The sequence below is a fragment of the Elephantulus edwardii genome, unplaced genomic scaffold, assembly GCF_000299155.1.
Source record: "Elephantulus edwardii isolate Elephantulus edwardi_28Jun2011 unplaced genomic scaffold, EleEdw1.0 scaffold00032, whole genome shotgun sequence".
Classification (NCBI taxonomy): Eukaryota; Metazoa; Chordata; class Mammalia; order Macroscelidea; family Macroscelididae; genus Elephantulus; species Elephantulus edwardii.
This window is the reverse complement of record NW_006399782.1, coordinates 12,824,223-12,850,760: the sequence shown is the minus strand read 5'-3', so window position 1 is coordinate 12,850,760 and position 26,538 is coordinate 12,824,223. Positions and strand designations below refer to the sequence as shown.

Sequence of the window (26,538 nt, the reverse complement as noted above, 5' to 3'; positions counted from 1 at the left end):
TCAATCTTCATCCTCACTTTAGCTTTTTTTTTTTAATATTGCTGTTTTGAAACGTTTTCTAAAATTTCAACAATGCCAACAGCTTTCTGTGTTGATACATGTTAAATATGACCTCTTTTTAGTGTATTTTCTCATGTAGCATGATTTCTGAACACAATTTTCTTCTAATGGACATTTAGATTTTTTAGGTTTTGCTACTTTACCTTTATAAACATTATAATGAACAATTCTTATACTTATTTCTTTATATAATTGTCTGATTTTCTCACCAGGGAGAATATCATAGAAGTGGATTGATTTGCTTAGTAAAACCTAATTTTAACATGTTTATCTATTGACAAACTGTGCTCCAGGAAGTTAGGATTGCTCTTTGGCCCATGGCCTCATCAACAACTAGATATTTCCAATTTTCTAAATGTTTACCAATCTGAGTCATCAAAAATAACATCTTATTATTGTTTATGCATAGGATTTTATTGCTTGTTTTCTGCAGACTCTCATCTGTATAGTTTGTATATCGTAGATATTGTTGGAGTTTTCTTTTTTTTTTGTTTTTTTAGATATTATTGTTGTTGTTTGGTGCCATTGAGTTGACTACAACTCATAGCAACCCTGTGAACAACAGCTCTGAGCCTTGCCCTATCTTGTGCCATCCTTATGGTTTCAAGCCCATTGGTACAGTCATTAAGTCAATCCATCTTGTTGAGGGATCTGTCTTTTCTTTTCTCTGATCCTCCACCATTCCCAGGATAATGTCCTTTTCTAATGACTGGCCCCTCTTGACAGCATGCTGAAAGTATCAGAGAGTGCATTCACCATCCTTGCCTCTAAAGAACACCTTCTCCAAGATAGATGTGTTTGTCCTTTTGGCAGTCCAAAAGATATTCAGTCCTCTTCTCCAACACCACTTATTTAAAGGCATCCATTCTTTTTCTTCTTCTGTCATACTTACTCATTGTGCAACTTTTAGTTAGGAAGTGTGTGAAAGACTATAGGTTGTATCAGGCATATTTTAGTCTTGATACTGACATCATTACTCTTTAGCACTTTGGAGAGGTCCTTGACAGCAGGTTTTTCCCAATGCATCCGATTTTTCCACTCTGTTACCATGGATGTTACTTGTGGATCTAAGAAAAATTAAATCATTGACAACTTCAGTCTTTTCTCTGTCGTGATGTTGCCAGTGGTGACAGTTTGTGTTTTGAGATGTAATCTATATTGATGGCTGTAGTCTATGATCTTCTGTAGCAAGTGCTTCAAGTCCTCTTCATTTTCAGCGAGCAAGGCTGTTATCTGCATAATAAAAGTTGTTGATGAGTCTTCCTACAGTCTTGATGCCATCCATATTCTTCATGCAGGTCAGCTTCTTGAATGATTTGCTCAGCAAACAGATTCTATTCTGTTGTTTGTATTCTGTGTCATACAGATCTGAACCTTGCCCTATCCTGTGCCATCTTTACCGTCTCTAACACACTTGAACCCATTTTGTTATAGTCATGTGTCGGTTCATCTTGTGAAGGATCTTCCTCTTTTATGCTAACCCTCCGCCTGTCCAAGCTTAATGTCCTTCCTTCACCAAGGACTGGACCATCCTAAAAGCATGGCCAAAGTATCCTGTTGTTGTTATGTACCATTGAGTCATTTGCAACTCATAGTGACCCTGTGTACAACAACCCTATACCCTGCTCTACCCTGTGCCGATCTTACTGTCTCCGATGCACCTACGCCTTTTGCCCCAGTCACTGAATCAGTCCATCTTATTGAGGGTCTTCCTTTCTTGCACTGTTCCTCTACAAGGACTGGTCCCTCCTTGCAACATGTCCAAAGTATGTCAGATGAAGCTTCAGAGTCCTTGCCTCCAAGGAGCAGCCTGGTTTCACCCTCTCTAGGATGAACCTCTTTGTTCTTCTAGCTGTCCATGGTATATTCAATACTCTTCTTCAGCACGATAGCTCAAAGGCATCAATTCTCCTTCTGTCATCCCTAGTCATCCCAGCTTTCTGATGCACAGCAAGTAATTGCAAAGACCATGGCCTGAATGAGGTGCACCTTAATCTCCAGACTGATGTCTTTGCTCTTCAGTACTCTGGAGACATCTGACAGCAGACTTTCCCAATGCATTTCATCTTTTAATTTCTTGGCCAAGAGTGTTGATTCTGGAGTCAAACAAACTGAAGCTGTTAACAATCTCAATCTCTTCATCATCTATCATGAAGCTGCCAGTCAGCCCAGTGGTGAGAATCTTTATTCAATCAGGCTGCAGTCCTTGACCTTTTGCCGCAAGCACTTCAGGTCCTCCTCATTTTCTGCAAGCAGGGTTGTGTCATCTGCATAACAGACTGTTGCTGAATCTGACATTATGTATAAACACAGTTTATTTATTCTTAAAAATTAAAAAATAAAATAGTTGACTCATATACACAAATAGACTTTAATGACGTTAATTATGTTGAAGAATTTATCACTTAATAAATTTCTTTTTGACCATCGTAATGAATCATGATCATACAAGCAAACCATGTTCAGGGGCATGGAAATAGCAGTCACCTTGTCATACATTTTTACAATGCCTTTTACTTAAATGTATACCCACAGCTAAAGTAAAAAGAAGTCTGATGAAATAATATTAACAATAAAACAAAACCAAAAGCTCACTTCCATCAAGTCATTTCCATCCCATGGTGACCTTCCATCAGCTTTCCAAGGCTGGAAACCTCTTTTACCATGAAGTGGCTGGTAGCTTAGAACTGTTGACCTTTGGGGAGCTCTGGTGGCCTAGTGGCAAGGAGCTGCAACTACAATCCCAGAGGCACACGGTTTGAATCCACCAGATGCTCTGCCGGGAAAAGGAGGGACAATCTCTTCCTGTACCAGTCAGATCTGATTTGACGGTACACTCACACAAAAATAAAAAAATTAAAAAAAAAGAACTGTTGACCTTTGCAGCCCAACACTTAACCTATTTCTGTCCATAAAAATACTAATAAAAGGATTATTATGTTCATGGTGATAGTTGTTGTTGTGATGTGCTGAGTTGGAATCAATTGCTAACTGACCTTCTAGTGGGGCTTTTCAGAGGCAGTAAATCACATGGGAAGAGATTGCCCATCTTTCTCTTGTGGAGGAGCTGGTGGATTCCAACCACATGCCTTTGGGTTGACAGTGCAGCTCCTTACCATTAAGCCACCAGTGTTTCTACAGTTTTAATGTTAATGTTGTTGTGTGCCATTGAGTCAGCTGTGACTCATAATGACCCTGTGAACAAGGACTCTGAACCTTGCCCTATCCTGAACCAGCCCCACCATCTCTGACCCAGATGACCCCACTGTCACCATCATTGTGTCAGTCTGTCTCATCTAGGTTCTTCTTCTCCTGCCCTGACCCTCTCCCCTTCCAAGAATGATGTCCTTCTCCAAGGACTGGACCTTCCTAACGACATTCTCAAAGTATGTGAGATGGAATTTAAAATCCTGGTGATAACATTTGCCATTTATTGTTTACTGTTACATAAACTTGTTACATACACATATATTATTTCTTTTAACTCTTGAAATAACCTTGTCGTGTAAGTTTTATTTTTTTAAAATGAGTAAATTAAGGTTCAAAGAGATTGCCTAGGATCATACAATTAGTAAGTAGAGTTAAGATATCAAATTCTGTCCCATCACCTCTATACTATTTTATAAGAGAGTTTACAATTCTGAAGCAAGCCTAGATATTAAAGAGCTTAATAGGAGAGTCAAAGAAACACATCTTATGCTAAATAAAGGAACAATTCAACAAACCTTGTTATGGAAGTGGACTCTTGCAGGATGGGGGCCAGAATAAAATTACATGCATTCTTATCATTTAGCTGATCTCAAGGTGGATTTGATGGTGAATAAAATTCTTGTTCTCATAGTACTTAACATTGAAAGTGGAGTGGGTGATAAATCTAAAGCATAGACCACATATCTGCTGACAAGCTATGAAGAACAATAATAGAGCGCTAATAACAACCTTCTTTCTCTTTCCCTCCTTCTCCACCTCTAGTCTCTCTCTCTCGTTACTCTGTTGACTCCATTCTCAGGCAGGCTCTTCAGGATAGGAAAATGGTAGTCACATCTCCAAGTCCACAGCTCTGTATCTTCAAAGAGGCATGTCTGTCTTTTCTCTTAGTTCACCAAAGTCCTAAAACATCAACATCATTGCAAAATCCTAAAACCTCATTGCCTTGACTTGAGTCACATGACCATCATCGAAGCCAGTGGTCAGATGACTGTGATGCTATTTGACTGAACCTGGAGCTAAGGATATTAATTTGTCATGGAAAGTCTGTGTTTTGCTTTTATTTGAAGGAGTAGTAAATTGTGGTATAAATATAGTTGTCTACTGTGTAAAGTTAAAAGGGAGGATTAGCTAAGCAAAGTATAAGAGGGGGAAAGTGCCTTGTCAGAGAGAGAGATGAAGAGAAAGGAAGGTGGACTGTGTAACTCGACCACAAGTTGCAAGAAGCAGACTATCAGAATGGAGATGTAGGCTAGTGTCAAATTATGAGGGCACTATGAAAGGTCTTTCTCCAGAGAGCTCTTAGGCTGTACCCTCTCCAAGACATGCTTGTTTGCTCTATTTGCAGTCTATGTTCAGCACTCTTCTCCAACACCACAACTCAAAGGCATCAATTCTTATTCATTGTCCAGCTCTCCGATGTATAACAAGTGATTTGAAAGAACATGACCTGTATCAGACACAACTTAATCCTCAAACTGACATCATTACTTTTCAATAATTTGGAGGGGTCCCTAATTGCTGACTTTTCCAATACTGTAATACTGTGTGGAGGCAAAGATGATGAGACTTCCCGGCACATACTTCGGGCATGTTGCTAGGAGGGGCTCTTCCTTAGAGAGGGACATGGTGCTTGGAGAGGCATAGGGTCAGCAAAGTAGAGGAAGACTCTTAACCAGGCAGACTGACACAGTGACTGCTGCAGTGGGTGCTACTGTGTCAGGAAGTGTGAGGATGGCACAGGATAGAACAAGGTTCAGATCCACCACTGTTCATAGAGTCACTAAGGGTCATTCATATTCAACTTGATGGATGACACCTGACAATAGCAGAAAGAAAGGGTCTTCATTTTCATTCTAAGAGCCAATACAACTCTATGGAGTACTTTTTTAAAAAAAAAGAGGTGTTGAGTGGGATGGAAAGAGGTAGTGAATAAGGAAGTAATTGCCCAAATGGGACCTGCAAGCAGCCAGACCACACCTCTCAGAGAACAAAGATGACTAACAGCTTCCTAAAATATTAAAGGAACTTTTTCCAGAAAGAATGTTAAATTGGCTTTCACCTTTATTCCTCAGGCACATTTTAAAAAATTAATAAACAAGCTAAGTTTTGCAAAGTTAGATCCAGGCATTGGGAAGAGTGAGGCGAGGCCTCCGCACCCCTCCCCTGGCCTCAGCACTTCCGGGCCCTGGAGCTTCTCTCCCTTTGCTCCTTCCCCTCCACCCACCTCTAGTATTGCTTTTATTTCCTTATTTTATTTTATGCTGGTTTACATACAAAGTTCATATACATTGTTTGCTGCCTTTCCCTACCCCTCCCTCCACCCATCAAATTATGTGACCCTATGATTAAGCCACCCCCCCCACACACTTGTATCCTCATACTCAGTCTATAATAATGGTCTTGTACAGTATTTGTTCTTGTAAGACTGAGTCAGTTCACTCAGCATAATGCTCTCCACTCCCTCTCAACTTAGACCATAGTTTACAAAATCATTGCTCCTCCATGCTGTGTAGTATTCCATTGTGTGAAGGTACCATAATTCCTCAATTCAGCTTCATTTCCTCCTTTTGAGAGGTTCTGCCTTATGGAGCCAGGGGCATTTCCACCGTTCATTCTTTAAACGGCAGCTCCTAGAACAAGGAAGGTGTCAGAGTGCCTCCTCCAGTGCACCATGCTTGGCCCTGCCACTTCCATCCTGTGTGTGTTCTGATTACATGATTGCTACATTCCTAGCCGAGTTTCACCATGGGCTTGCAAACCCACCACTGGGTTTGAACACCTGTGACTGAGAACCCCCCAGATCTGTTATTTGACCCCACTTCTGCTGCTTCCATTAAGTGCCATCAAGTTGTCTATGACTCATAGCGACCCCTACTCTATCCTGGGCCATCCTCCTCATCTCTGACAAGCTCATGCCCATAGTTACAGGCACTATGTCAATCCCTCTCATTGAGGGTCTTCTTCTCTTTCTCTGACCCTCCACCCTTCCCATTACGATGTCTTTTTCCAAGGACTGGGCTCACTTGAAACGAAATCTAAAGTTTTCCATGTGGAAAACTAGGACTTCCTTTTAAAGTGGTGGGATTCTGTCTGTATGTTGCATTTAAATTAAAAGTTGTTATTGTTGTTGTTGTGTTTTTGTTTGTTTGTTTTAAATTTCATTATTAGTGTGTGTGTGTGTGTGTACCATCAAATCAGATCTGACTGGTACAGGAGGAGATTGTTCCTCCTCCAGCAGAGCATCTGGTGGATTTGAACCAGGCACCTCTGAGATTGCAGTGCAGCTTCTTGCTGTTGTTGTTGTTGTATGCCATGTCGAAACCAGCTCATAGCTGACCCTCCAGCGGGTTTTCAGAGGCAGGAGACTGCCCATCCTCCTGCCACAGAGCAACTGGTGAGTTTGAGCCGCATATGCCTCTGGGATTACAGCCCAGCTTCTTATCACTAGGCCACCAGAGCTCCCTAAATTGAAATTTATAAATACTTAAAAAGAACCTCATTTGTTGGACAAATATCCAGCAGGATGTCCCATTCAGGGACATCGAAGTCAGTAATTCCACAGGTAGAGCACTTGCTGTGCTTGAGACATTAGAGGTTCATCGCACCCCTGCACTTAGAGTTCACATTCTAGCAAAAAAGACCAACAATAGACAATACACCAAATAGATCAGGACATTATGTACTATGCATGAGAGTCCCAGTGGGGTGGAAAAGGAAGAGAGGTGGATTGGGAGGGTGCCTGGGCCTCTCTAACTGAGGACAGTTGCCTCAAATGTGGCTTAAAATAGAGCCTGGCAAGCAGAAGCTACTCTGTAGCTAATTCCCTTCCACTTTTCTGTGCCTAAAAATTCTCCCACATTAGAGTTTGACATTTATACCCAGTAAGCGAATGACCACTGAAGACAGAACAGAGGCAAATAATATAAGAAATACATTATCACTTAGTAACTTAGTTTTGGTTGTATTGCACAAGGCAGTTTCTAAAAATATTTTACGGTTACAGTTTTCATTCTATACAAATGCAAAGGATATTTCACCAGGAAGAAATCCAGTCCTGTGTATGTTGTGTAAGTAACAAACAAAAGACCCAAACTCATTGCTATCAAGGTTATTCCAACTCACAGAGACTACAGGACAAGAGAGAGGTGCTCCCTATGGTTCCACGCCTGTAGACTCTCGTCTTTCTCTGGAGAAGTGGTTGGTAGGTTTGAACTGCCAGACTCTTCAATTAGCACTCAGATGCTTTAACCACTACACTGTCAGGTATCCTTATAAATTGCATAGGCCTATGAAGTTAAAGGTCACAGGAACTGATGGGCAGTCTCCTCCTGTGTGATTTTCTGCCTCTGAAAATCCATTGGAGGGTCAACTATGAGTTGGTTCTGACTTGACAGCACACAAAAACCACAGTATACCTTAGGGAGCCCTTATGGCCTAGTGGGTAAGGAACTGTGCTGCCAACTCAAAGGAATGTGGTTCGAATATACCAAGGGAGAAAGATGGGAAGTCGCCTTCCATGTGATTTAGTGCCTCAGAAAACCCACTGTAGGGTCATTTGTAAGTAATTTCTGACACTGTGACACACAACAGTATGTGTGAATTATATTTCAATGAAAGAAACAAAGATATGGTTGTGGTTGGTATTGAACTCAGAGAGGTAGCTGCTCCAGTGGCCTGTCTAGGCAAAAACATGAACCTGAACGCAGATAGACAGTAGGACAGACACACTGGATAGGGGCAGTGGATGTGGATGCTTGTGTTATGGAGAAATCCCGGGCCGGAGGGAGATGGGTAGAGCCGATCTGTGATCTTGCTGCCTTTCCTGCTGTTCCTGCCTCTTCTCAAGAGACCTGGGCCAATGGGGAAACAAAATATCCACAGAGGAAATAACCAGAGATCAAGTCCGGTGAAGCCACCAGGTCTCAGAGATGAAACTCTTGTCCCTGCTAAGAAAGGCATATAGTCCTTGCTTCCCTGCACCTATGAAAGGCAGCAGTTGAACACACAGAGGACCAGAAGCATCACCTGTAGCTGAGGAATGCCTCTTCTCACCCAAGAAGACAGCTGGCTGAGTAAACACGATGCCTCCCTGTTGTCCATCTCTTTCCTCCCTGCCCCCATTTCTCTTTCTCTCTCCCTCATTGCTTTAGATGTCCGAGACTCTACAATACTCTGTCACTCAAGTCACACCCAGGATTCTACACATTCTCTGCTAGATTCCTGTCATCAGTCAGAGGATGAACAGTAACTGGAGCAGTTCACATCACAGACCCTCAGAAATATTAGTTTTGGTTTCTGGTAGAGAAATATGTGTCTTTGGGAGGTTTGTCTCTAGGCATGGTTGTGAGACAGGGTCTATATAACGGAGTGTCCGTAAGCCGTGTCTTCCCGCTGGGACTCTCACTGGTCTCTCTTCTGCAGGAGGCCGTGTCACGTTGCCCGGAGACAGACCAGCTGGCACGAATCCAGCATGTCATCCAGGAGCTTCCGCCATCCCATTATAGGTAAGAATCCTTGGTGAAATGAATTTATTGCATCTTAATGGGGTGTAACATGGAAGATGCAAACTAGCATCAAAAAAATTCATAAATTCAGTGAACAGTGGCTTTCCGGGACATTTGAAGGTGATCTAGCTCCTCACCAAGGATATTGGTGAAAAAAGATAGCTCATCTCCAAGTCCTTGCTAGATCTGCCTCCCAATCCCAGTGGAAGTCATTCCAGTCACATAGCCAGCCTGAAGGTGACATCCCATCGTTCTTGATTCTTTCAAGTCACCTAGGTTTCCACTGATTTGGTAATACAGCGCATACCCAAAACAGTGGACTCCAAAGTGGCTTTTAAGCAGATTTTGACAATAGCCTTGCATGCCTGATGAATTGGTCTCCTTTTTTCCTCATCAGTGCCATCCGTAATTTCATCTGCATCCTTTCTCTCTGTTTTCACATTTTAGTCCCTAATTTTACCACTCTTCTCAGAATTCTCTGTACTTGCCTGTCTCATACAAGGGGGCAAATTTTTATCTGAAAATAAAAATAAGAAAAACTTCTTGGTAGTAACTCATTACCAACAAGTCGGACCACTAACCCATAGCTGTCACTCATTCGGGTTCCCTAGGCTATAAATGTCAAGGGTTGTAGCAGGACTTCAGGCCTTTTGTTCATAGAGTCACTATGAGTCGTGCTCGACTCGAAGGCAATCAACACCACCACCAACAGCAAATGGCATGGGAGGAGACCGCCCATCTGTGTCCTGAGGAGCTGCTGGTGGATTTGAACTCCAGAAAGGCACACCCTCTGGGTTAGCAGTTCAATTCCCTACAGACAAGGCCACCAATGCTCTTACTAGCAGTGTTGTTATTGTTGTTGTTAGGAGCTGTTGAGTCGAGTATGACTCATAGTGACCCTGTGAACAAATGACGTGAACCCTGTCCTATCCTGCACCATCCACACACTTCCTGACACACAAGAGCCCTTTGCAGCAGTCACCGTGTCAGCCCACCTGGTTGAAGGTCTAAGGACATGATGAATGATGCTTACTAGCAATAATAATTATTCTCCAAAGGAGGCAGGCTCATTTGAGAACAGGGCTTCATGTTAATTCAGTCATGGCTTACAAAGTGAAGTCAAAGCAGACTCAATTTAAGGGGGGAAAAATGTAGGTGGCTCAAAATGATGACCATAATGGTAAAATTTAAGAGTCAGAGCCCTAAAATGAGAGGCTCAAAAGAGGTGTAGCGATCACTTTCTGCAGACTGATCTGGGAGATTGAATCGTTAGGAAGACCCACATTCAGAGTGACTTGGTCGACCACTATCTTTGAGTGACACACTATTGTTGCTGCCTTTTTTGGTCAGGAGATGTGGTTGCTGTGCAACACGCACATTGTTCTTCTTTTCTAAGAGAGAGATTTACTTTCTAGCTGAGCGTGAGCAGTCTTATTTATTCACATTTTAGAAATTCAAGTTTGATCTGGTTTCATTTCATTGGCCATGACTGAATTAGAGAGAAACAATTGGAAGCTCTGATTAAGAAGTATCAAGTACCAAAGCTAAACCAAGCCAACCGTACCCACTGCCATCAAATCAAACTGTGGCTTATAAAGACCCTATGGAACTTGGTAGAACTGCCCCAGGGGGGTTCCCAAGGTTTTAAATCTATTCCTCGAAGCAGCTTGTAGTTTCAACCCACTGACCTTTTGATTAGCAAGCGAGAGCTTACCAGGGCTCCTTTGTGACCCCAAAACTCATTGTCATTGAAACAGAACCAACTCATGCTGTTTGATCCTCTGGTGGAGATTCAGAGGCTGTAAATAGCACAAGAGGTGGTAAATATCATCTTTCTCCAGGGGAATCACCAGTGGGTTTGAACCACAAGAGAGGCGCTGCCTTTGGGTTAACTGGACAACTCCCTAAAGACAACGCTGCTATCCTTTGTAACTAGGAACATTCAAAAAAAAGAGCGCTTAGATGGGGCTGACTTCAAAATTGCATGGAGGTTGTACTGTGCAGAATGGAAGGAGATGACCTCTAAGAACCCTCACACTCTGAGGTTCTGGGGTTCCCTGACTCTGGGTCTGGCTGCAGCTCAATGGGCCTTTGCTAACTCCTGACAACACTGTCTCCTTCCCTGTACGCTAAGCCAGTTCACTTAGAGCCAAGAAAATTACTTCCATCAATCTTGATGTCTTGATATTCCTCCAAAATTCACAAGATAAAACATTTAGAGTGTCTTAAATCTAAACTGAGGGAATTAGCTCCAGATGGCTGATTTTACAAAAACACTAAAGTTTCTTACTTTGTCCAAAACAATGAACATTATAGGACCTTGGAATACCTGATTCGACACCTGGCCCACATTGCCTCCTTCAGCAGCAAGACCAACATGCATGCCAGGAACTTGGCTCTGGTGTGGGCGCCAAACCTCCTCAGGTAACCACCATACCTTCACCTCTCGCCTACCTGGTGGGCTCAGAGCAATTCCCAGTTGAAAACAATGATGAGTTCTTCTAAATTGAAGCTCCTTGAAGATAAACCCACATAGCTAGGTTATTTGTAGCATGTATGAATTGTTGTTGTTAAGTGCCGTCAAGTCGCAGGTGCTGTGTATGTATGAATTAAAGGGGATTTTAATACTATAAGTTCTTTGCCTGCTAATATTAGACCTCTGTGACCCAGCAAGAGCTTCTGACCATAACTGAGATATGACTAAGAAAGTGGGTCCTTACAGTACCATTGGGGGTACCAGTACCAGTGGGGGAGGGATTGTATACCAATGAAAGAACTTTTCCTTTTCGAAGAGAAGAGTGAACTTGGGGGGAAGGGGTGGGCAGGGAGAAAAGTGCAACAATGAATGAGTGGAAATCCAAAGTCTCTGTAAACTTTCATTAAAATTAATAATAAAAATTTAAAAGTAAAAGGGTGGAGGGAAGGGGAAAAAAATCTTCTTTGCCTGAGGTGCGCATTTGCACTTCTTGGTTTTGGTGGGGGTCACAGAGGGCTGTAACCTGAGTCACCTCCTTCATATGGCCTCATGAAAGCCAATCTGCCCCATCGAACACTTGGGCCAGAAGGACAGAGTATCTGTGAAGAAAAAAAGTAAAACCAATCAATTTTTACATATTTACTAATATACATTTATAATTTTGCAAAGAAGATCCTGTATATAATGCCTTGTTACCATTTTAAATTTGTTCAGTGTGTTTGGATTCATAGCCTTTGTAGAGTCCTTTGAAACCAAAACTCAACACAACACATTACCATTCAATTGATTCTGATGCTTGGCAGCCCTATGTGTTAAAATCTAAAATCTAAGTTTCTATAAACTTTCCTTAAAATCACAATTAAAATCAACAATTTTATTTTAAAAAACAACAACCAAACCCAATCCAGAAGCCTGTTTATAAAGTTTTCTTAGCTGTGATCCTTACAGACTCTGATCCCCAGGACTCTGCTCTGCAATGTTGCTGGATGGATTTGGCTTTCTAACCTTTAGGGTGGTAGTTGTGTTGTTGTTTTTGTTATGTGCCATTGAGTCAGAACCAACCCATAGCTGGCCCTCCAGCGGATTTTCAGAGGCAGTAATCACACTGGAGGAGAGGAGATTGCCCATCCTCCCACGAAGAAGCTGATGAATTTGAATCATGTGCCTTCGGGATTGCAGTGCATAGTCTTACCACTAGGCCTCCAGAGCTCCAGGGACCTGTAGAATCCTTTTAACTGATCTTAAATATATCTAAAATAGTCTACATGTTAACAAGCTGTGTAAGTGAAGAAGATGGGACTCATTCCCCTTACTGCTTCAGGCTCTAGGCCCCTTCACTAAACGTGTTCCTCTCACGCTTTAGGTCTAAAGAAATTGAAGCCACAGGTTGCAATGGAGATGCACCTTTCCTTGCAGTGCGGTTTCAGCAGATGGTGATTGAGTTCATCTTGAATCATGTGGATCAAATCTTTAACAACAGTGCATCTGGCTCTCTGGGAAATGATGGTAAGGGTCCCTCTTGATACTACTAGCCCATCTTCATTCTTTCTTGTCCTGGGGTTCATCTTGTTGAAGACTTGAGTGAGTATAGAGGCAGTGTGTTTATGCTGATAAGTATATTCCAAAGTTATTTATTGCTCACATGTGTATTCAGAGGACATTCTTCAGAAGTATTGATTGAGTACTTCCTATGTTCTATCCCGCACCAGGCACTAGGGATATAAAAACCAGCATGTGTTGTGTGTTAATGGGCATATATTTGCTGACAAGTTAGCAGTTTTGTAATTATAGCCATATTGGAAGGAACCCAGGCTGTACAGTTACTTAGCTGCTAATTCAGAAGTCTGATTTGAACTTACCAGCCACTTTATGGAGAAAGAGCTGGCAGTCTGCTCCTGTAATGATCACAGCTTTGGAAGTTTTAGGAGCCAGTCCGCTCTGTTCTTTAGGGTAACTGTGAGTCAGAAATGCCTTGATGGCAGCGAGTTTACCTTCTTACTCTATTTGGTCTCATTATGACTTAATGACCCCTGGAGTGAACTAGTTGATGCTGCCTGCTTACACGTGAGCCTGATTTATAAAACCCAGAAATCAAGTTATCAAGAACCTGCTGTCTGGTGTTAGTGTCTAACAATGGTTCGTTCCCCAAGGTTAGCATCACCCAACGGGATTGCTGAAGCACAGGTTAGCGGATTCATGCAGCTTATGATTCAGTAAATCTGTAGTGAGGTCAATCACCTGCATTTGTAACAAGTTTATGGGTGATGTGATGCTGATAGTGTGTGGCGTACACTGAGAGAACTGGTGTGTGAATGCCGTATCTGCAAATTATTTATGTTAGCTGATCAAAGCATTCTTTTCAAGTTCACGTAATGTATTTGGAAATATAATCAGAAAAATAAATTGTAATTCACAACCTATTCCAATTCCTGGTATGATTGTTCTCTAGGTTGTTTCTAATCGTTCTTTTTATTTTTGTATTAATTTTTCAGTATAAATGTAATTTATAAATGTACACTACATCAGACCATGTTTGGAAGTAATTGAGAACTGATGTATGTTCACTCATTCTTCCTTTTGAGGTAACAAGTAGCTGAATAGGGGCTTGCTCTCTGCCAGGAGCTGTTGCAGGCACTGTACACACAACATCTCCTTGACTTACACCAGCAATCACCAGGTAGTTGTCACCAACCTTATCTTAGAGATGAGATCCCAACAGCCAGAAAAAATTCATAACAATCCAAGGTCACATGGGTAATAATAATTGGTGGGATTGAATGTTGAACCCAAATCCTTCAGCCTATGCTCTTTATTTTTTTCCAACTCGAGTCCGCCTCTGTGAGGGGGGAAAAGATACATAAACAAACCATTGTGGAGGATAAATGACTTTGGAGGAATGTTCTTCTAGACAGCAAATTCCATTCATGATTGTGACTTTTAAGGTTGTTCCTAATTTCACCCTGGAAATGCCTGTTCGTTTTATGATTGCTTCTCTAATCATCTTTGGCCCCGTATATTGACATAAAATTTATTCTTGAACTTTTAACTCTTAATTGAGTCCTATAGTTGTATCTAAGTCCTCTAGAGCTGCTTTAACAGGAATGGCACACAAGTGTGGTTTTCAGAAACACAAATATTCTCACCATTTAGGAACCTGGAGTCCCAGCTGAGGGGCTGGCTTCAAGAAAAGGCTTCCTTTCTGTTGGCTTTGGAGGAAGATCATTGCTGGGAATGTCTGCTCCTGTGTCATCATCCTGTTGCTTGGCATGACTCTTCCTTCATCTTTCTTTCTCATCACTTGTTTAATTTCTTTCATATCTCAAGAAATGATTGCTCTAAGACACACTCTACATTAATCCGCCCTCGTTAACATAACAGCAAACCTTATTCCTAAATGGGTTATAACCACAGATAGAACCTAACCCAAGCCTTTGTCTTCAATTTCAACTGATAGCAAGTGACCCTATAGGACGGAGTGGAACTGACCTACAGGAGTCCCAAGGCTACTTGGAAATACAGCCTTTCTGGAAATAGACTACCACATCTTGCTGCTGAGGGGACAGCTAGTGGGTTCAAACTGCTGACCTCTTGGTTAGGAGCTGAGGGCTTAGCCACTGTGCTATGAGGACTGCTTACCTAGAGGCATACAGGTTAAGTCTGACAACACATAATTTAGGGGAACACAGCTCAATCCATAATAACCTGCTACTCAAATGTGTTTCAAGTCCACATTCTCAATATAAATTCTGACTGACTTTGGTAAAGCACCATACTTTTTTTTTTTTTTAAAGCACCATACTTAATGTTTATACAAAATGAATTTATGTCATATTATGTGGGATTTTAGATTTGCACAGGGTTCAAACTGAAAAGATTTTGGAAGTCATATAACCTAAAACCTTTTAGTACCTTTACTTAGCAAATGAATGCACTGAGGCCAGAGAGAGGGTGATGAGGCCACGATCCATTAAAAACAGAAATATGCCTCGAGCTCTTCCAATGTACCAGCACCGTTCTGGATCTTAGGGACACCTCAGTGCACAAAATAACCATGACCCTACCCCGATGACCTTCTCTATGCAGCTCTAGATGAGTGGGGAAGATAGGTAGTGTATTACGTTTATAAATAAGGGCATTATCACTTAAAAGACTATAAATAACTGGGGGGGAATAGAGCAGAGTGATGTGAGTTCCTCGGGGTTGGTATTTTGGGACAGCGTGATCCCTGGTCTATGAGGAAGTGACCTTTGAACTGAGACCTGAACAGCAAAAAGGAGCCAGCTGTGTGAGGATGTGGGGTTCAAGTGTACCAAGCACAGAGAACAGGAAATGCAAAAACCAGTGGTGGAAACAGACTCAAGATATTGCAGAAAGTAGGCCACTGTGGTCTCCAAAGTGAGATGTCCCCCCACTGCGGGCAGCAAAGGTGATTGCTGGGAGTTCTGGGAGAAACACATACGTTTTGCTCTACGTTTTCTTTTTACCTTATATTTTCCAATTCTTGTTCTTCTGGATACTTTTCACAATACCTGTGATACTAATACAGTGGTTTATAAGTACTGTTGTTGTTGTGTACCATAAAGTCAGAACCAACTCATAGCTGATCCTCCAGTGGGTTTGCAGAGGCCATTAATGGCATAGGAGGACATTGCCCATCCTTCTCCCATGGGGCAGCTTGTGGATTTGAACCACATGCCTTTGGAATTGCAGCACAGCTTCTTACCACCAGAGTGATAAGGATAATTAGGTTATACTATGTGGTAAGTATTAGTATTTATAAAGCTGTACGTAAAAGCAATGGGAGTACTTATTGAAAAATATTAACTGTGTTTTTTCCTGACCAGTAGGTGACGGGCAAAGAAGAGGAAATTAAATGAAAGGAATTTGTAGGTTGCACTAAGTGCAGTGAGAAAGCACTGGAAAGTCTTAAGACAGGAAGTGATGTGATGCAGGGAAGTGATGTGGTATGAACATTTGAGCTACTCAGGGGCAAGGTACTGATAGGCAGCAAGCTAGGAAATAGAGAAACTGATGAAAGAGCTACTGTGAAAATCCTGGTGGGAAATCGTAACAGTAAGCACCAGGACACTAGCAGTAGAAGGAAAAGCAGGCAGATTCAGTATGTCCTTGGAGTGAGAGTCTCAGGTAAAGTCTGGTTGCTCAGGAGGCAGGAGCTGCATCAAAGAAAGGAGGGAATAAAAGTAACTATCACTGCTCCCAGGTGTAGGGAGCAGCAACACCCTGATGGGGGTAAGCAGATAAGCACGACAGAGACACACCACTTTGGGAGCGTTTTGAGTAATAACTGCTCCAGCTTTGTTACTTATGGGTGCAAATGGGTGGTCAGTGGTACCTTTTGCTGATTTGGAGAAATATTGGAGCAGGAACCAGATTGGAGGTGAGGAGCATTCAAAGCAGGGTGTGACGTGTGGAGCTGGTGAGCAGTCCTCAGGGAAAGAGGGTGCTGACTCTGGGCACTGACTGCAGATTATTCCCTTCTCATCTTTCACTTATTCCCAGAGCAATCTAGTTTAGTTTTTAGTAAGTAAATAATGTTGTTGTTGATTGCCTTCGAGTTGAGCACGACTCATAGCGACCTTCTGAACAGAAGACCTGGAGCCTCTCTACGACTGTCGACATTTATTAAAGTTCATAAAGTTTCCAGAAGCATTTTGTTTAGGAAGTGGATGCTACTCCTGCTTCCAAACATGTCACATAATATATAAAGTAAACCTAAAACAGGACAAGAAAACGGATAGAACATGGATATAGGAAAAAGCAGATGGATTTTCTTGTTTTTAGTACACACATAGTAAGGAACTTTTTATGAAGAAAAACATGTGACAGTTATAATTATTTAGAACTCCAATAATGTTCATATACCATTTACTGAAGAGTTAACTGCCATGGTCAGTGAGATTAGACAACATGATCTTGAGTGCTCAAGTTTCACTAGTGTAAAGTATATAAAGGGCATAAAACATAGGGCACATTCTGATTTTTTCAATTCTAGTAGAAACAAGAAACACGGGAGTGAGGAGGTGGGGAGGATTTAGAATCTGTGATCAGATATTGAAAGTAAATGAATTATGAATATTCTTTACCCTTTTATGAGCTGCTGAAAACCTTGCTGAAAAGTTGTTAGGACTTCAGGATCTATTTCACTGTATTCCAGGGAGCTCTGGTGGATTAGTGGTAAGGAATTACCCTGCCAACTCAAAAGCACAAGGTTTAAATCTACCGCAGCTCCACAGGAGAAAGACAGGCACTCTCCTCCCCGGCTGTTTCCTGGAAGCCCACTGGAGGGTCTGCTATGAGTTGGTTCCAATGCCATGGTACATAACATCTCACTGAATGGCTCTTAGCTTGTCTTCCCTTGGAAATGCCCCAACATTACAAGCCATCTTCATTTTCTACGAGGCAGTGACTTAATTTCCTTCTACCTGAAGGAAATTTAAGTCAAGTTTTGAAGCAGGAGCAACATCCACTTCCTAAACCACATGCCTCTGGAAACTCTATGAACTGAGAGAAACAACGATAGTTATAGAAAGGCTTGAAGCCTTTTGTTCATAGGGTCGCTATGAGTCATGCTCGACTCATTGGCAATCAACAACAACAACAACCCAAAGAGAGTCATAATCTGCAAAGAAAATTAGTACCGTCATATTGCTTTCTGAAAATAAGAGAGATTGGTATTTTTTTAAAAAAAAGAAAGGAATTTCTTGGTCCTGGTATGTCCACATTATCTGGGAGCCTCTTCATACCAAGTCACAGAAAACTGGCCAGACCACCAAAGACTACATACAAGCAAACATAATCCTCTTTGTTTCTTTTTTCTGTCAGTATTTCTCAATTTAAACACTATTGAGTTAACCTTTGACAATATTGATCTATCAGCATCACTTTTTCTCCTAAAAGGAAAACCACTTAGAATAGGAAAGGGTTAGTATGACATCCTGGAAGATGACTGGTAATGATAAAAGCCACATATGTTTTAGGGAACATTGGGGACTGGAAAATGTCTTTTTATTACAGAGAAACCAGCCTAGATAATCTAGGGGAAGAAATGGGCTCTCGCTGTGCTTTATCCCAGCTGAATAATGGTGGTGCATTAGGGGCTGGACATACATTACCATCTGGTCAAAGCACTGAGCTGAGTTTCCGGGGTGAAGACCCCTGCTGTTATCTGGCTCACAGTAAATGTTCAGTAAGTGTTTGTCATATGAAAAAAAAAAAGTGTTTGTCATATGGATGGATGGAGGGTCGGTCTGTGAAAAGCACAGGTTGCTTTCTGAAGCCTCTTTCCCCCTCTGTCTCCTCTGGCTGAGAGAGTTGTAAATTTCCTGAGCAGCCTTAGCCCCAAGGCCTAGCCATCCCCCAGGAGAAACCCAGATTAGACCTGGTGAGAACACCTCCTCCCAGGACTGAGCTCTTCTCTTTCATTTTCAGAAAACCGACCCATCATGAAGAGCCTGACATTGCCAGCTCTCCCCTTGCCCATGAAGCTGGTGAGCCTGGAGGAAGCTCAGGCCCGGAGCCTGGCCACCAACCATCCTGCTCGGAAGGAGAGGCGGGAGAACAGCCTGCCTGAGATTGTCCCTCCTATGGGCACCCTCTTCCACACTGTCCTTGAATTACCAGACAGCAAGTGAGTAACATTTTCCCAAATAATGGGAAATGCAGGAGGAGGGAAGAGAAACACAGACTCAGGACTGTGATGGCAGCAGGAGTTTGGAGGTGTGGTCTGGGTCTGGTGTAAGGAAGCCTTCCAAAGAGAAAGGATTTGTCTCCATCACTCTCTCTTCAACGGTTGATGTCTTCAGTTCCTGAAGTTCCTTAAGGCCCTTTATCTCTAACCAAAGATTCCTCACACCACCACGGGGTAGCTGACATCCGTTTTTCCTTAGTTTAGACAAAAATGGGCTTAGTGTTTTAAAAAAGACATTTACTAAACACAAAAACATGATCTCCTCTTGCCTTCTGCCCTCATGTAACATTATGAAAGGTGTAGAGTTGAACCTTGACAGAGGACAAATTGACAAATAGCATCACCCTGGCCCGAGAGCCCATGCAGGAAGCACTGTGGGCACGCATGCCTGGCCTCCTTCCCTTCTCTCAAACCTGTCAGAAGGCTCCCTCCCCTCTAAAACCAAAGCAAATTGCATTTCTACTTGTAGGAGACGTTCTTTCCTTACTTCTTTCACTTTCTCTTGAGGCCTTTGAGTTGTGGTGTTGGAGAAGTGTCTTAAACATACCATGGACCGCCAAGAAAACAAATAGGTCTTTCTTGGAGAGAGTGAAACCAAGTTTCTCCTTGGAGGCTAGGATTTTGAAGCTCCACCTCACATACTTTGGTCCTGTAGCCAGGAGGGACCAGTCCTTGTAAAAGGACATCGTGCTTCGAAGGGTAGAGGGACACCACAGGATAGGGGGACTCCAGATGAGATGGATTGATGCAGTGACTGGGGCAATGGGGTTTTTGTGTTATAGTTAGTGAGACTGGCTCAGAACAGGGCAGGCTTCAGAGCTATTATACACAGGGTCGCTATGGGTTGCAGGCAACATAACAACAACAACAACAACAACAGTATTGCAACTCTAGTCTCTGTCTGTCTCCATTTGCACCCCAGTGTAGAGGAGGATAACCATTAAAGCAGGAATTCTAATTTTAGGCAGATAATTGGAGAAAGAGCTGAAAGGAAATCTTGTCGCTGGATAATGTTATCTTGCTGTTCAGTCCATGAAAATGGGGTATAAAAACAGGCACATATGACTTCTTCTCATAGCCCTCCCCAAGATGGCCCGTCTGGTCCCCTTTGGGGGACAAGAGAGGTCTATCAGAATGGCACACTCAGAACACACCTGTCAAGAAATCCCTCCATCTCCTGGATGCATGACTCATCCTGACTGAGTCCCACTGCTCTTCCCCTAAATCCTTGGAGAATAGAGTTTCTATCCACAGATCAGGGAGTAAAAAAGAGTCTCACAGAAGGACCATCAAATCCCTTATGTCTGTGCCATCAACCACACCAGGGTATTCCACACTCCTAGATACGCTACCCAGTAAAATACCCTCAAAGTCCTATGTGTGGAGTAAACCAGGTCTACAAGGATTCATGAAGTACTGACCATCCATCTCTCTCTTATTAATTATAAAATCATGCTGGCTTGAGACCTGGATCCTCTTAGAAAAGTTTCTTGAGCCTTCCCAAGGAAAGATCCTCTGTGGAATCTTCTGGTTTCAAGGACTCATCTTGGCCCTGAGGCTTGACCTTGGACCTTCTTTCATCATGACCCAAGTCACAGCGGGTGAGACCTCGGCGGTGACCCCTGGTGGTATCCGTCTCTCCTGCACCCTCCCAGCTAAGTTTAACACCTGCCTTTCCTGCACCAGGAAAATGACATAGAAGTTAGACACACTATCTTCCTCACATTTCTCTGCAATGGCTATGGACCACACTCAGCACACTGTGACTTTTTCTCATCCTCTGCCTCTTTTCATTGCTCATGGGTCTGTCAAAAGTAGGAAAAGATTTAACTTGTTTTCCAGGTATACTTTCTCATCCAGTGTTTCTTCAGTCCAGTAAAGACGTTAGTAGTGCTTTCCTTACCTGTGGATACCCCTGTTGTGAGGCTACAGTTCATGTTCATAATGTAGCCTTTGGTTTTTAGTGGTTACACCTTTAAAATAAACAAATATAGATAGATAGATAGATAGATAGATAGATAGATAGATAGATAGATAGATCGGTAGATAGAGCAGTAGATAGATGATGGAAATAGATAAATAGATGATGGATGAGTGGCCAGATACATAGATGGTTAGATGAGTTAATATCTTTAAAAACCCAGGATTCACGTACCTATAAGGATTTCCCCACAAAGAAATTATGACCTGAATCTCTCACAAATCTATGTCCCTCCCTACCTGTCAGTATCTTACTCCTAGTAATACTGACTTTGATAACTTAGTTAAAAGGAGGATCAATAGGTTTTTGTCATTAGAAGGTGGGGGGTTTTTTTCTTGGTAATTAATAAATATCTCCTAGAAGTTCTTTTTGAGACCATATAGGTGTCTTATTTCTCATTCAAATACCTTCTTTTTCATTATACTCTCATCTTTAATAGCATAACCACTGTGTCAATATTTCTGTAAAGAGACTCTAATAATGAAAAAGATCATATGCTCACTTCAACAACACATATACTACAATTGGAATGATACAGAGAAGATCTGCATGGCCCCTGAGCAAGGATGACACACATATTCATAAAGCATTCCATATTTTTAACATACTTCTAAGTGGTAAAGCAGTCTTCTGTCAAAATGCTGTACTGATTTAACCTGAGGTTGCTGTGATGCTGAACCTTGTGCCATTGGGGTGTCAGATATCATAATGGTTACCCCTAGTGGACAGTGTTTGGTGGAGCTCCCAGTGTAAGACAGGTTTGGAAGCAGGAGTGGCATCCACTTCCTAAACAACATGCATCTAGAAACTCTGTGAATTTTGATAAATGTAGATAGTTGTAGAGGGGCTTCAGGCCTATTGTTCATAGTATCACTATGAGTCATGCTTGACTCAAAGGCGGTCAATAACAACACAGCAACAACAACCCCTCTCCTTACAGAATATAACCATTGCTCTGATTCATGACCAGGCAGCCATCTAGGACATACTAGACAGAATCAAAGTCAGATTCAACTTGGATTTTATAGAGGAGTTTCCTGAAATGCCAAAGCTATCCATAATTATCAATATGATTAGAATATTTTTCTCTATGTAAAAGTCCAACTGAAATTACAAACTGATACTTAATTGCTTGCCTCCTTTAGAAGAAAGCTCTCCAGTAAATCAAAGAAGTGGAAGTCAATATTTAACCTCGGGCGCTCGGGAGCGGACTCCAAATCAAAGCTGAGTAGAAATGGGAGCGTGTTTGTCAGAGGACAAAGGCTCTCAGGTAAGACAGAGTAACAGTTGTGTTTTATGAAGGTTCTTTCTCCCAGCTTTTCTTCCCAAGTCTGTATTCTTATCAACTCACACTCAGCCCTGAAAGAGAAATTTAACTTACAAGTTAGTTAGAGTGTCTTTTGAAAAGAATCTGGATTTATAAAAATGTTGCAAAAGTAACACAAAGAGAGAGTAGTGTACACTTCACACAGGTCCTACTAAGGTTAGCATCTTAGATGACTGTAATACAATCATCAAAGCAGGGAAATTCATATTGAGACAGTATTATTAACCCGTTTACCAACCTTATTCAGATTACACCAATTGTCCATTAATTGTTCTTTTTCTAATACAAGATCCTACATAATATTTAGTGATCCTGTCTCATTAAAATCCTCCAAAACTGGGTCAGTTCCTGCATCTTTCTTTACCTTTATGACTTTGGCACTTTTGGAGACGACTGGCCAGTTATTTTGTATAATACTGTATTCAATTTGGATTTTTCTGGTATTTTCTCATGACAAGACTAAAGTCGGGAATTCTTGCAGTAGTAACACCACGGAAGTGATATGCCCTACTCATTGTATTATATCAGGAGGTACTTATGTTAATATCTTTCTGCTGGTGATGCTAAATTTGATCACTTAGTTAAAGAAATATCTGTAGGTTTTGCCATTATAAAGTTTTTTTTCTTTGCAATTAATAAATCCCTCCCAAGACTTATTTTGAAACCACTCCACTATCTTCTTTTTCCTTATACTTTTCATCCAAGTACTTTAGCACCCATTGATGATGCTTGCCTATCATGTTGGCCAAATGGTGATTTTATAGTTCCCTTATTCACTCACTGTTTATTAATTGGAATTTTGTTCTAAGGAAGAGCTATCCTTTCTCCTCTGAAGGTATGGTTTTTAAATAGGGATGCTGCATTGTGGAACTTTTTTCCAACTACTGAATAGAAATTGATGCAGGAAGGAACCAAGGAAACCAATATTACAGTGAGGAATATCACTCATCCAGCTGGACATTGAGTCAGGAAAAGGAAGAGCATGCAATTGTGTGTAAGGTGTTTTAGGGGTATAGACTGAAAGTATGATAAAAAGAGAGTGATTATTTGGGGGTTTGGGTTTTTTTTTAAAAAAAAAAAAAAAAGCCTAGCTGGAAAGAGGAAGCCTTGTTTATATCTTCCAGGGGAAAAAAGTTTCAAAATGTAGTTTGAGGGAAGAAGTGGAGAAAATACGCACATACACTGGATATTAAATGGTATTAAGTTCTTAGGAGATAAGAGCTAAAGTTCAAGTATTTAAGAGTAAAGTGTTGAAATATTGTGAAACACTTTCAAATGGTTCAGCAGATGTAGGTAAGTAGGTAAATACAGATTTAAAAACAAGTATTGCAAAATGCTGGCAACTCTTGATACTAGCCAGTTCGCTTCTGAGGTCTTCATTTTTTCTGAATGTTTAAACTTTTTAAATTATATAGATTTGGGGGAAGAAAAAGTTAATATCCATATGAAAAATAAGGGATAATGTTTACATTTCCCCCCCTGATCCCAGTCCTAATTGTATGCCAAAAATTCAGAAACCAGATAGTAGAAATATTAAGGTTTGATTATTAAGAATACTGAAAAATGCTACAGAGCATAGCAATTAATGATTATTTCATCTGTAAAAATAGAAAATTCAGTTCACCTGGCTTATAACAAGGGCATTTACTGGCTTCTGTAATTGAATATTCAGACATATGGTAGGCTTCAGGAGTGATTTAATACCATTTCTCTCTCTCCATTTCTGAATTTTCCCACAGCAGGAGTTTAGCCTCAACCCTTGGCTTCTCTCACTATGGCAAATGACTGCAGGGCTCTGGCTATCACCTTGTATACACAGGGAGAAAAAGCATCATTTCTTGTGGCTAGTTCCCAAACCCCAAAAACGTACTTAGCCAAAACCCCCCACCAAACTCCTCAGATCTCATGAAATTTGACTAAAGCACATAGATCAATCCCTAAGACAAAAGAAATGCCTTATGATGATTGACTTAAGCTGGATTGGCTACTGAACCAATCAATCACTGTTGCATGAGAAACGGGATCACCAGGCAGATGAACCCAGGAAATGCCAGACTCAGTGAGAAGGAAGAAAAGGATTATGGGTGGGCGTCTACATGATGGGGAAAGCACATCTTTGCAAAATGGAAAGAGCCTAAATGAACAAAGTCGGTGTGGTAGATTAGATCTTGATCAGAAAGTAGGAATCTAAAAGAAGAATTTGGGGGAGGGGGCATTAATCATTGAGTTGTATAATTTGATAGATGGGGGTGAGGGAAACTGAAAGAATTTGTTCAAATTTATATTCAAATTTTCTAAATAAACTAGTATAGGGAATTTTTAAAAACATTTATAAAATAAAGTTTATTTTCGAAATAAACTAGTATAGGGAATTTTTTTTTTTATTTATAAAAAAAAGGACATGCCTCCCATGTCCTCAGTGAGAGCTACATCCAAAGCTGGAAGGCCAGGAGGCTAATTCCGAACCTCCCAGAAGAAACTAGGGTTTAGAACAGAGATGCAAAAAAGAGACTTGGCTGCTAACAAAAAACTCGGCAGTTCAAATCCATCAAGAGGCACCTTGGAAGACAGGCCTGCCAGTCTGTTTCGGAAAGCTCACGATCCTTGAAAACAGCCAAACGGAGCCCAGTTCTGCTCTGACACACATGGACCAGCATGAGTTGATGTGGACAACTGGTGTATTTTTTAAAAGAGAGACAAAACAGCTACTGTCAAATTGAAAGAATTCCTGTCATTTGGATCAAGGCCAACCATGGCTGCTTCCTATAGAGCTCTCTCCCCTATTCCACTTTGTTGCCTAGCCTTTGAATAACAATCTTGAATAGCAGCAACAGTAAACAGTAGTTACACACTATTCTATACTGATGCACCATAATCATTACTTTATGTACGTTACTCATTTGGTCCTTACAACTGTCCTATTTTCTGTCACTTGCACATGAAAAAAACTGAAACTTAACAGACGTTTAGGTGATTAGGTGCTTGTGTGATGTTACTCAGCCCTAAGTGGCAGTGCTGGGATTCAAACCCAGCTCTCTGTGAACCCAGAGTTGCCCTAAAGGCTGCTGGTCCTGGGGCTTTTTATTGACTTCAGAGCCTTCTTCCCTTTCCTCGCAAGTTTGACTCAGAAAGAGGCACCTTTCGGCAATTCAGTCAGTCCCCTGACAAGAGGTATTTGTGAAAGCATCTAACACCATGTCTGGGGTAGTTAAAAATTTTTCCATTTATTCAAACCTCACACCATTCCAGAAAGCTTACAGATATGCACAGAGTATGGCAGGCACAAGGTCTGTGCTCAGTGCAGATCAGGCTGAGATCAGCTCTGAAGTGAGGCTGGTGGGTGGGGCCTGGGGAAGGCACAGTCTGCAGGCTTCCTGGAGCAAACTGCAACGAGGAGAAATGCAGTCCCCAGTGTCCTGGACCCCCACACCTGTCATATCCAAGAGCTGGGTGCCGATCAGTGTGGCTCCTGGTCAAGAATCTAGCTCTCTAGCTTGACAAACCCAAGAGTTTCTTCCCATAAAGTCATTATTGGATCCTTTTTCTAAAATTTCTAAAATTGAGCTTAAGACTCTTTGCTTACCAACAGCCACTTTACAAACTTGCTTTTTCTCTTTATCTGTAAAATGTAAGACTCTGATCTACACACCCTCTATTTTTAGAAGGATAGTCCCATTAAGAATGCAGAAACTAACAATAGTGTTTTATCCAAGCCCCAGGTCATATGGTAGTAAGGGGTAGAGCTGATTATCTGGCAGGTGTTTCCTGTAAATTGTATGAACTTACACATAGTTCTAATATTTTGTCAAATATACAACACACATTATGGGTATCCTTTGTAGTTATTTAAATGTATATTGAGGAACAAACTGTGGCTGACTCTGAGAAGAATGGGAATACCAGAACACTTGATCATTCTAATGCGAAACTTATACTTGGACCAGGAGGCAGTCGTCAGAACAGAGCAAGGGAACACTGCATGGTTCAAAATTGGGAAGGGTGTACACCAGGGATGCATCCTATCTCCATACCTTTTCAACCTATATGCAGAACAGAGTATCTGTGAGGCTGGGCTCTATGAGGAGAAATGTGGGGTCAAGATTGGTGGAAGATCTGTCAACAATCTGTGTTATGCAGATGACACAACCCTGCTTGCTGAAACTGGGGAGGACCTGAAGCGCTTACTGCAGAGGACTGCAGCCTCCAATATGGATTGAGGCTCAATGTCAAGAAGACAAAGATTTCTCTCCACTGGGCCAATTGGCAGCATCA

The 26,538-nt window shown here is 41.6% G+C and overlaps 1 protein-coding gene across 1 annotated transcript in view; it reads left to right on the top strand.

Annotated features, from left to right (window-relative positions):
- ARHGAP31 (Rho GTPase activating protein 31) overlaps positions 1-26,538 on the top strand; it is a 145,219-nt gene that overhangs the window by 98,485 nt on the left and 20,196 nt on the right. The window contains exons 4-8 of the mRNA XM_006884262.1: positions 8,692-8,774; positions 11,091-11,198; positions 12,614-12,756; positions 18,700-18,898; positions 22,085-22,209. Of these exons, the coding sequence (XP_006884324.1) occupies positions 8,692-8,774; positions 11,091-11,198; positions 12,614-12,756; positions 18,700-18,898; positions 22,085-22,209 (658 nt within the window). The remainder of the gene's footprint in view (positions 1-8,691; positions 8,775-11,090; positions 11,199-12,613; positions 12,757-18,699; positions 18,899-22,084; positions 22,210-26,538) is intronic.